Genomic DNA, 12,580 nt, shown 5'->3' on the forward strand with positions numbered 1-12,580 from the left:
GGGAACGCTGTTAGAATAGCCACTCCCCTTTAAATACGTCACTCATTGCTTAAAGCCACACCCACCAAACCAGAGAAACCGTAGTTCGAAGTCTGTTCAAGAACATACAATAACGTTTGCGGGTAACGTGTCGTTCAGTACAAACCGTTCTTCAACGTAGCAAACGTTCAAGCGAACTGAACGCACATCCGGTCTCAGAGCAAAACAGTTTCATTATAATTTTCTCATAAAAATGCCTTTTTCGTTAAGCCTACAGCAAAACAATGCTTCATAAGAAATAAATCATTGTGACTGTGATTAGAAAAAGTTACATTGACTATTTATATCGTGATGTGCTCAATCAAAAAACTAAACAATGTGAAACATTGCAGATCTTGAATGCATCCAAGTCACAAGCAAGCGTCTTTTTTTTTCCCAACGCAGTTGCGCCAAAACCACGCCCCGTTATTCAGAGGGGCGTTATACTACGCTCCCATTGGCTAGCTAGCGTTGTCTCACTCACAGGCGATCAGCGCAGAGACAGTGGCCTTCCAAGGTAAAGATGGAAAGTGTAATTTAACAATTAGTTGCCAACTGTAATGCAGGCCTATTATTATCATGTTTGGTAACATTTCCACATATATTTATTTTAAGAGTTTCAATGAGTTGTAAAAATGTCTCAGAACTCTGCTGAATTCCTTCAATTGAAGGTCAGATAAGTTTAGCTAGGCTACTTAACGTTACTAGCGCGGTGTTTTAATTTGGTATATTATCATTAGTAGTCTATCAGGTAAAAGCATATGCTTATTATTCAACATTTCTCAAATATGTATTAGCTAATAATTCAGTCGAATACGCTATGCTACAGCCATTGAATCTGTCTTTGAGCGTCAAGGCACGTTAATGGCTAGCTCTGTCCACGACATTATGTTATTTTATTTTTCAATCTTGAAATACAGGGGCAAACGTTATTAATGAGTGACTGAAATTTCGCCCTACGTGATATTCACTTCCGGACTTGGAGCGCTCAGCGTTGTAAAACGCTCCTCTTAATAACGGGGCGTGGTTTTGGCTTAACTGAGTTGGGGAAAATAATTACACAACTTGGTTGTATGATGCCCTTTAATGCATAAGCTTTTACATTACTGTTGGAGCAAACGGATTGCTTGATCGCATGAACCATTCTGAGTATTGTAGATTGTGCAGGTATAGCCTAACAGTTTACAAACCTTGTGTAATTTGGTCATCACCAAGGGATAGGACATGGGAAATTCAATCAAGTTTGCTGCAAAACATGAGTTATGAAATGAAACATGACATCTGTATATAGGATTATTCCTATGCAGTGTAGCCAGAGTCTGTAGGTTCTTTTCAGTGCATGTGGTGCCTATCAGATAAAATAAAATAAATCTTCTGACATTTTTAAATTCTTCGTTTGATTTTCATAATACTGCCTTTTATATTCCTTGCGTTAGCTTACTGTCCGTTATCATTTCACAGTTGCAGAAATAATCATTTTCAGATGGATACAACACAGACAGTGTGATCAGACCTCGTGCCACACAGTCAAATTTCCCCCTAGATTAATCCTGGTTTAATTCTGTCTACTGAAGGGCCTTACAGGCAAACGCAGGAGGCAGTCTATAAAAGTAATGAACAATCAATTCATGTTTTCTCACTATTGCCTTTTGAATTTCAACAGTTCATAATCAAAATCCAAGTTCACTTTTCAGATAACAAATCTGGGGTTTTCCTCACTGAAAATGTATCATATTTCATTATGATCAGCTTTGTTATGGCTCTCTATAAAGCTGTTTGTTATGCCCATTATGAAAAGAGGTGGTGACATTGGGGTGGGTTGGTTTGTTAGTGGGATAATGAACACACTGCCATCTACTGTGTAAATAGACCTCTTGTAAATGTCCATTCAATGCACACAGGTCATGTCCTTTTTTGGCCTTTCTAGTATGTGTCTGAAACATTTAAGTGAACCATCCAATTAACACTTTATGAATCAAAATCCTAAAGGCTACTACGGGTTAAACGTACCAAACTATGAAAATGTCTGCACTCACTACTGTTAAGTCGCTCTGGATAAGAGCGTCTGCTAAATGACTTAAATGCAAATGGACATTTGTTGTAATAGAATAAGAACTAATACATTTTAAGTTGGTTATGTTTCAAGCAGTTATGAAAAATATGGGTGTTGCTACACAGTCTATTCACGTGATAAGTCGTGCTACGCCCACTGCACACCCTTGCCTGTTAAACCTGCACTGTTGTAAATGTGAGTTCATGCTTTTGTAACTTATCACCGTCGGGCTATGGTTTGATTGACTCTCTGACTGTGAATGATTATATTTCATAAATTATATTTATTTTATTTTAGAGTGTATTTCCGAGTGTCAAGATGAAGATAGCCGTGCTTGGAGCCACTGGACAGACGGGACAGTATCTGGTGAACCAAGCTCTTCAGCAGGGACACTCTGTCACTGCCATTGTCAGGAACCCAGGGAAATTGACAGTGCAACATGAGAAATTAAAGGTAAATAATGTAATGTCTTGTCTGAGCTCCAACTGTATGTCTTTTTACATTTCCTCTGTAATGTACGCAGCAGCAATGTTTTTTATAGAGGCTTTATGAAGTGTGAACCTTACCCCAGGCCTGAGAGAGCCTATACCATAAAACTGCTATTTTCTCTGTTCTGTCAGGTGGTTGAGGGCAATATCTTCTCAGAAGACAGCCTAAAACCTCACTTCCAAGGACAAGATGCAGTTATATCTTGCCTGGGGTTCCCTGCATCCTTTCTCTCCGGAGTCACTGGATACACCTTGTCTATGAGGGCCGCAGTAAACGCCATGAGAGAGGCCAAAGTGAACCGCATTATCACCATGACTTCATGGTACACTGACCGTAAGTAAAGTAAAATATGACTGAGAACAAATTGAGAATGTGTTCTCAGTCAACTTACCTGGTAACTTACTTACTTAGGCCTCAATCCACCAAGGGATGAATAGAGCCTCTCTAACCTGGTAAAATAAGGGTTAAATTAACAATGCCATGACTCTATTTCGTTAGTGATCATGTTGCCTTTTTAATGTACAAAGTCAGTTGCGTGTTTTTATCATTGTGAAACAGCATTCCCTTATCTTCTTCTCATTTTCATCCCCATAGCTAACTCTGGCACACAGTCATCTTACCTCATCCGCTTCCTACTGCTGCCAATGATCCGAAGTGTCCTTAGCAATATGTTTGAGATGGAGCACTTTCTGAAGAAGACACAGGATGTTAACTGGACAATTGTCAGGCCGCCGGGTCTCAAGAATTTACCTGCCACAGGTAAGACAGACGAATAGGGTCTAGTTTAGATATATATATATATATATATATTGTGTTGTTTAAGTGTTCCCCCAAAAAATAAAGGGAACACTTAAACAACACAATGTAACTCCAAGTCAATCACACTTCTGTGAAATCAAACTGTCCACTTAGGAAGCAACACTGATTGACAATACATTTCACATGCTGTTGTGCAAATGGAAAAGACAACAGGTGGAAATTATAGGCAATTAGCAAGACACCCCCAATAAAGGAGTGGTTCTGCAGGTGGTGACCACAGACCACTTCTCAGTTCCTATGCTTCCTGGCTGATGTTTTGGTCACTTTTGAATGCTGGCGGTGCTTTCACTCTAGTGGTAGCATGAGACGGAGTCTACAACCCACACAAGTGGCTCAGGTAGTGCAACTCATCCAGGATGGCACATCAATGCGAGCTGTGGCAAGAACGTTTGATGTGTCTGTCAGCGTAGTGTCCAGAGCATGGAGGCGCTACCAGGAGACAGGCCAGTACATCAGGAGACGTGGAGGAGGCCGTAGGAGGGCAACAACCCAGCAGCAGGATTGCTACCTCCGCCTTTGTGCAAGGAGGAGCAGGAGGTGAACTGCCAGAGCCCTGCAAAATGACCTCCAGCAGGCCACAAATGTGCATGTCTGCTCAAACGGTCAGAAACAGACTCCATGAGGGTGGTATGAGGGCCCAATGTCCACAGGGCCCAACGTTACAGCCCAACACCGTGCAGGACGTTTGGCATTTGCCAGAGAACACCAAGATTGGCAAATTCACCACTGGCGCCCTGTGCTCTTCACAGATGAAAGCAGGTTCACACTGAGCACATGTGACAGACGTGACAGAGTCTGGAGACGCTGTGGAGAACGTTCTGCTGCCTGCAACATCCTCCAGCATGACCGGTTTGGCGGTGGGTCAGTCATGGTGTGGAGTGGCATTTCTTTGGGGGGGCCGCACAGCCCTCCATGTGCTCACCAGAGGTAGCCTGACTGCCATTAGGTAGCGAGATGAGATCCTCAGACCCCTTGTGAGACCGCATGCTGATGCGGTTGGCCCTGGGTTCCTCCTAATGCAAGACAATGCTAGACCTCATGTGGCTGGAGTGTGTCAGCAGTTCCTGCAAGAGGAAGGCATTGATGCTATGGACTGGCCCGCCCGTTCCCCAGACCTGAATCCAATTGAGCACATCTGGGACATCATGTCTCGCTCCATCCACCAACGCCACGTTGCACCACAGACTGTCCAGGAGTTGGTGGATGCTTTAGTCCAGGTCTGGGAGGAGATCCCTCAGGAGACCATCCGCCACCTCATCAGGAGCATGCCCAGGCGTTGTAGGGAGGTCATACAGGCACGTGGAGGCCACACACACTACTGAGCCTCATTTTGACTTGTTTTAAGGACATTACATCAAAGTTGGATCAGCCTGTAGTGTGGTTTTCCACTTTCATTTTGAGTGTGACTCCAAATCCAGACCTCCATGGGTTGATAAATTTGATTTCCATTGATAATTTTTGTGTGATTTTGTTGTCAGCACATTCAACTATGTAAAGAAAAAAGTATTTAATAAGAATATTTCATTCATTCAGATCTAGGATGTGTTATTTTAGTGTTCCCTTTATTTTTTTGAGCAGTTTATATATATATATATATATATATATATATATATATATATATATATATATATATATATATATACAAATGTATGTGGACAACCCTTCAAATTATTCGATTTGGCTATTTCAGCCACACCCGTAGCTGACCGGTGTATAAAATCGAGCACACAGCCATGCAATCTCCATAGACAAACATTGCCTGTAGAATGGCCTTACTGAAGAGCTCGGTGACTTTCAAAGTGGCACCGTTATAGCATGCAACCTTTCCAACAAGTCAGTTTGTCAAATATCTGCCTTGCTAAAGCTGCACCGGTCGACTGTAAGTACTGTTATTGTGAAGTGGAAAATTCTAGGAGCAACAACAGCTCAGCCGCGAACTGGTATACCACACAAGCTTACAGAATGGGACCGCCGAGTGCTGAAGCACATAGCATGTATAAATCATCTGCCCACGGTTGCAACACTCACTACTGAGTTCCAAATTGCCTTTGGAAGTGACGTCAGCACAAGAACTGTTCGTCGGGAGCTTCATGAAATGGGTATCCCTAGCCAAGCAGCCACACACAAGCCTAAGATCACCATATGCAAGGAGTGGTGTAAAGCTTCTCTGGAGTGATGAATCATGCTTCACCGTGTGGCAGTCCAATGGCAAATCTGGGTTTGGCGGATGCCAGGAGAACGTTACCTGCCCCAATGCATAGTGCCAACTGTAAAGTTTGGTGGAGGAGGAATAATGGTCTTGGGCTGTTTTCCATGGTTCGGGCTAGGCCCCTTAGTTCCAGTGAAGGGAAATCTTAACGCTACAGCATACAATGGAATTCTAGAAGATTCTGTGCTTCCAACTTTGTGGCAACAGTTTGGGGAAGACCCTTTCCTGTTTCAGCATGACATTGCCCCCATGCACAAAGCGAGGTCAATACAGAAATAGTTTGTCGAGATCAGTGTGGAAGAACTTGACTGGCCTGCACAGTGCCCTGACCTCAACTCCATCAAACACCTTTAGGATGAATTGGAACGCAGACTGTGAGACAGACCTAATTTCCCTACATCAGTGCCCGACCTCACTAATGTTCTTGTGGCTGAATGGAAGCAAGTCCCTGCAGCAATGTTCCAACATCTAGTGGAAAGCCTTCCCAGAAGAGTGGAGGCTCTTAAAGCAGCAAAAGGGTTACCATCTCCATATTAATGCCCATGATTTTGGAATAAGATGTTCGATGAGCAGGTGTCCACATACACCTGCTCACAATGTTGTGTATACTGTATTCTTTAGCTGGGTTAAAGGCCAAGTGCAGTCAAAAACATGATTTTCTGTGTTTTATATTTCCACACAATGAGGTTGGAATAATACTGTGAAATTGTGAAAATGATCATAATGCCCTTTTAGTGTAAGAGCTACTTGAACAGACTGTTGTGGTGGGATGGAGTTTTGGCCTGCCTGGTGATATCAGTAGGTAGTAAAATTAGTCAATTGAGTTTTGGCCAGCCTGGTGACTTCAGTAGGCAGTAAATTATAAAATAGACCGATAAGAAAGAGAGTTCCAAACCTATTTGCCCATATCAGCTAGTTTTCAGTTTCCCCTCCCCACTCAGAACACTCTGACAGTCCTAGCAAAATTATTGCTTGAGAAATTGCTATTTTTGACCATTTTAATTGAAAAGAATCACTGTAAGGTGCTTAATTGTTACCAAGAAATTATTTGATATTGAGATGAAAACTGTTGCATTGCACCTTTAAAAGATTGTTCTAAAAGACTCCAACATTTTCATTGTTACAGGATTCATTTTGTCATACAGTATGCATGTTTCTAATATATTGACTTACAGTAATCACGTAAGTCATCACGTTAGACTGAACCACTTTCAGGTTCAGCAGTAACCCTCCCTGGCTAGCTCTTTACACTCGTACCCATATACAGGTTGAAAATGACATTTGTACACTGATAAGATGATAATCTTGTTTATCCTGTACGTGCTGCCCATCGGTCGCTTCATCAGCTGGCATGGAATCTCACTGCTATGCTGTTGACACCCAGCTGCATATAAAAACTGCTCCAAGTCCCTCTGATGCATGTGCCCATCTGAACACCTTCCTTGAGGAGATAAAGGCATGGGCGATGCAAAACATCCTTTAACTGAACAGCAGCAAAACCGAGGCCCTACTTGTTGGCACCCCCTACCAGGTCCAGCACTCACCAATAACAGACCTCACCATTGTAGGACATAATATCACTCTCTCACCCTTAGTTTCCAATCTGGATGTAAAACTTGATTCCTCCCTGAACTTTGACAGCCACATCAAACAACTGTGTAAATCGTCATTCTATCACCTCAAGAACTTTGCCAAACTCCGTCCCACCCTCACTCAGTCTGATGCAGAGAAGCTCGTCCATGCCTTTATTTCCTCAAGGCTGGACTACTGCAACACACTCTTCATCGGGATCCCAGGCAGGAGTCTCCAGAAGCTCCAATACATCCTGAACAGCGCTGCCAGGATCCTGATGAGAGTGCAGAAACACCATCACATGACCCCCATCCTAGCATCTCTACACTAGCTCCCTGCCTCATTCTGGATTGTATTCAAAACACTCCTGCTGACTTTCCAGTGTATTCACGAAAACTGCTCTCCCACCATAACCCCTATCAAGCGATAGCTGAGCTGTGCTCCTTAGGGGATCGGGCATTCAGCTCGACTGCCCCCAGCCTCTGGAATGCCCTCCCTGCCCACCTGAAGGCACCAGAATCTGGGTTCCTTTAAAACAGGACTTAGACCTTTCTCTTTAGGAAGGCTTTCTGTTGATAGCTGTGCTCCTTGGACAGTTGCCCTGTCTAGTTATGTCCATTAATATTACATTTTTTAACTATTTGTTTTTTATCTTGTATTTTTTGCACTTTGAGACTATTCCATATAATGAAAAGCACTTTACAAAATACATGATTATTATTATTATTATAAGCACCTAAATTGGAATGCAGTTGCTATGAGACAATCACCCTCCTTTATGTTTCAGATGTCAGAGCTGAGGGTCTCTGCTTCACAGCGCAGTATTGGTTTTGACTGACAGCAGTTCTGAACTTGAGCACCATGCACGGCAGAAGTTGCCCTCATCCCTTTTGCAAATGTTTTGTTTTCTGAGTGAAGGAAAATAAATAAAGAGGACTCAATGTCATTATTTTTGAAAAATGAGACTGAAGATTATAATAAATACCGCTTTGATGTCATAAAAGCAAGCCAATGTGTCAACGTTTATGAGCACTATGCTTGATGTACAGTTACAAGATGACATGGCGTCTTACCCTGAATTGTTCTGAACAGAATGAGCCTATGTTTGTTGTATTGTGAAGAAATTTGGCAGGGAACAAGCATCTGAATGCAGTTGTGACACTATCCTATTCGGACCAAAATTACCGTCTGCTTCTCTGAATTGCCTCGTGAAAGCTCGTATTTTGTAACTTAGCTAGCCGCGTCGGCAATAGAACACACTTTCAAATGATGCCCACCTGACTCAGATTGCGATTTATAATGGACCGTTTCTGGAATGCGTAAACAACAAGAGTAATTGTGTGATGGCGGGGATGCAGAGCTCTGTTCCAAACAAAACAATTACAAGTGTGCTTGCTCTAGTTCCTCAACAGCACAGCTATGGGAGTTCAAAATAGCACCTTATAGTTGAAGACTCTTTGAGTCATAAAAGTACATTGAAATTACATAGGAACTCTGCACACTATAGAGAGGTGTGTGGCCACACTTGGAAACACCAGTTAGACCTCTCACTCAAACCCTTGTCATTGTTTAGTCTTATGTTGCACCTACCCCAAATTACCATGAATATTCTTATGTTACTGAATGTATCCAGAGTATTTTCAGATTTGGTTGATCAACAAATGCGGCACCAAGTACAGTAAATGTAAAGTGCACATAAAATCAGAAGCGTAATGTTTGGACTCGATGTTAGACAGCTCGATGTCAGACAGCTAATCTGTTTTGTGTCAGATTAGCTGTTTTGTCCTCATTTTAGGCTAATGATTTTCCCATAATCTCCAGACTTTTCCCTTTGATTGCTACCATGGTTATGTATAAGCTTTCCATATTTCTTCTGTAAGAAACATTTCAATTTTGATCTATCCATATAGGCCAATTCCTACGAGTGTAAGGGTTTAATTTAGGGTCATAGTTCTGCTACTACCACAAGTCCCTGCACTTTTCTCAGAAGACTTAGTGAAATGGACCAATCAAAATGATGATGGGAACAAATGGATCTCTATTTACTTTGTTCTTTTCACCAGGTAAAGAGTTCCTTACCCACGAGGGCTACTTTGTTCCTGACTCCAATGGCCTGCCTGTAGGAAGTGCTGTAGGAAGGGGTGATGTGGCTCGTTTCATGCTCTTCCTCCTCAACACCGATGTCTGGTTCAACAAAGCGGTTGCCATCACAACCAAAAATGAATGAAATGCTATCAATGTTCTGTTTGCGTCAGCCTTTAATTGTAATATTGTTTACCATCGTGTGCTATTTTCATTATTGTGAACATTTTATTAAATGTAATTTCTGCTGGTTTGAGCAAAATGTGTCAATGTTTTTATTCCATTTATGATGTGGAGTTTGTTACCCTATATTTTTGTGACTTAGCATGAAGCAAACATTTAAAATGGTAGAAAAAGTCATTGAAGGTCTAGGACCTCTTTAAAAAATAAATTACATAATTTAAGTATTTTGCACAATTACAGTGCATTCAGAAAGTATTCAGACCCCTTGACTTTTTCCACATTTTGTTACTTTACAGCCTTATTCTAAAGTGGATTATATAGTTTATCCCCTCTGCAATCTACACACAATATCCCATAATGACAAATCAATAACAGGTTTTTAGACATTTTTGCAAATGTAAAAAAAATGTACTTAAATATCACATTTACATAGGTATCCAGACCCTTTACTAAGTACTTTGTTAAGGCACCTTTGGCAGCAATTACAGCCTCGAGTCTTCCGGGGTATGACTCTACAAGCTTGACACACCTGTTTCTCCCATTCTTCTGTGCAGATCCTCTCAAGCTGTCAGGTTGGATGGGGAGTGTCACTGCACAGCTACAGTGCCTTGCGAAAGTATTCGCCCCCCTTGAACTTTGCGACCTTTTGCCACATTTCAGGCTTCAAACATAAAGATATAAAACTGTATTTTTTTTGTGAAGAATCAACAACAAGTGGGACACAATCATGAAGTGGAACAACATTTATTGGATATTTCAAACTTTTTTAACAAATCAAAAACGGAAAAATTGGGCGTGCAAAATTATTCAGCCCCTTTACCTTCAGTGCAGCAAACTCTCTCCAGAAGTTCAGTGAGGATCTCTGAATGATCCAATGTTGACCTAAATGACTAATGATGATAAATACAATCCACCTGTGTGTAATCAAGTCTCCGTATAAATGCACCTGCACTGTGATAGTCTCAGAGGTCCGTTAAAAGCGCAGAGAGCATCATGAAGAACAAGGAACACACCAGGCAGGTCCGAGATACTGTTGTGAAGAAGTTTAAAGCCGGATTTGGATACAAAAAGATTTCCCAAGCTTTAAACATCCCAAGGAGCACTGTGCAAGCGATAATATTGAAATGGAAGGAGTATCAGACCACTGCAAATCTACCAAGACCTGGCCGTCCCTCTAAACTTTCAGCTCATACAAGGAGAAGACTGATCAGAGATGCAGCCAAGAGGCCCATGATCACTCTGGATGAACTGCAGAGATCTACAGCTGAGGTGGGAGACTCTGTCCATAGGACAACAATCAGTCGTATATTGCACAAATCTGGCCTTTATGGAAGAGTGGCAAGAAGAAAGCCATTTCTTAAAGATATCCATAAAAGGTGTCGTTTAAAGTTTGCCACAAGCTACCTGGGAGACACACCAAACATGTGGAAGAAGGTGCTCTGGTCAGATGAAACCAAAATTGAACTTTTTGGCAACAATGCAAAACGTTATGTTTGGCGTAAAAGCAACACAGCTCATCACCCTGAACACACCATCCCCACTGTCAAACATGGTGGTGGCAGCATCATGGTTTGGGCCTGCTTTTCTTCAGCAGGGACAGGGAAGATGGTTAAAATTGATGGGAATATGGATGGAGCCAAATACAGGACCATTCTGGAAGAAAACCTGATGGAGTCTGCAAAAGACCTGAGACTGGGACGGAGATTTGTCTTCCAACAAGACAATGATCCAAAACATAAAGCAAAATCTACAATGGAATGGTTCAAAAATAAACATATCCAGGTGTTAGAATGGCCAAGTCAAAGTCCAGACCTGAATCCAATCGAGAATCTGTGGAAAGAACTGAAAACTGCTGTTCACAAATGCTCTCCATCCAACCTCACTGAGCTCGAGCTGTTTTGCAAGGAGGAATGGGAAAAAATTTCAGTCTCTCGATGTGCAAAACTGATAGACATACCCCAAGCGACTTACAGCTGTAATCGCAGCAAAAGGTGGCGCTACAAAGTATTAACTTAAGGGGGCTGAATAATTTTGCACGCCCAATTTTTCAGTTTTTGATTTGTTAAAAAAGTTTGAAATATCCAATAAATGTCGTTCCACTTCATGATTGTGTCCCACTTGTTGTTGATTCTTCACAAAAAAATACAGTTTTATATCTTTATGTTTGAAGCCTGAAATGTGGCAAAAGGTCGCAAAGTTCAAGGGGGCCGAATACTTTCGCAAGGCACTGTATTTTCAGGTCTCTCCAGAGATATTAGATCGGGTTCAAGTCCGGGCTCTGGCTGGGCCACTCAAGGACATTCCGAGACTTGTCCCGAAGCCAATCTACCATAAAGTGCTGATTGGTAGAGTGCTGCAGAGATGGTTGTCCTTCTGGAAAGTTCACCCATCTCCATAGGGGATCTCTGGAGCTCTGTCAGAGTGACCTTCGGGTTCTTGCTCACCTCCCTGACCAAGGCCCTTCTCCCCCGATTGCTCAGTTTGGCCAGGCAGCCAGCTCTAGGAAGAGTCTTGGTGGTTGCAGACTTCTTCCATTTAAGAATGATTGAGGCCACTGTTCTTGGGGACCTTCAATGCTGCAGACATTTTTTGGTACCCTTGCCCAGATCTGTGCCTCGACACAATCATGTCTCGGAGTTCTACAGGCAATTCCTTCAACCTCAAGGCTTGGTTTTTGCTCTGACATACACTTTCAACTGTGGGACCTTAAATAGACAGGTGTATGCCTTTACAAATCACGTCCAATCAATTGAATTTACCACAAGTGGACTCCAATCAACTGTAGAAACATCTCAAGGATGATCAATGGAAACAGGATGCACCTGAGCTCAAGTTCGAGTCTCATAGCAAAGGGTCTAAATACTTATATAAATAAGGTATGTTTTTTATATTGAATAATTTAGCTAAAATTTCTAAAAAACAGTTTTTGCTTTGTCAAGGGCATTCTGTGTAGATTGATGAAGGGAAAAATGTATTTGATCAATTTTAGAATAAAGCTGTCTGGGGTCGGAATACTTTCCCGAATGAGCTGTATGTTCATGGTAAATCTGTACTATGAAGGTATTGTCATATTGTTACCACATGGGGGCATTACCGTATCAGAAACTGTCATCATTACTGTGAGTATACAACTTTTTGGACTCACTTGATATGGT

The 12,580-nt window shown here is 41.9% G+C and overlaps 1 protein-coding gene across 1 annotated transcript; it reads left to right on the top strand.

Annotated features, from left to right (window-relative positions):
• The first annotated feature begins 507 nt into the window (after window positions 1–507).
• On the top strand, window positions 508–9,504 carry LOC139410752 (flavin reductase (NADPH)-like). The gene is made up of 5 exons (XM_071156217.1): window positions 508–535; window positions 2,369–2,524; window positions 2,692–2,893; window positions 3,155–3,319; window positions 9,224–9,504. The coding sequence occupies exons 2-5, from the start codon at window positions 2,390–2,392 to the stop codon at window positions 9,385–9,387; spliced, it is 666 nt and encodes a 221-aa protein (XP_071012318.1). The 5' UTR covers window positions 508–535; window positions 2,369–2,389; the 3' UTR covers window positions 9,388–9,504.
• Window positions 9,505–12,580: the final 3,076 nt, after the last annotated feature.

Source organism: Oncorhynchus clarkii, chromosome 6 (genome assembly GCF_045791955.1).
Source record: "Oncorhynchus clarkii lewisi isolate Uvic-CL-2024 chromosome 6, UVic_Ocla_1.0, whole genome shotgun sequence".
Classification (NCBI taxonomy): domain Eukaryota; kingdom Metazoa; phylum Chordata; class Actinopteri; order Salmoniformes; family Salmonidae; genus Oncorhynchus; species Oncorhynchus clarkii.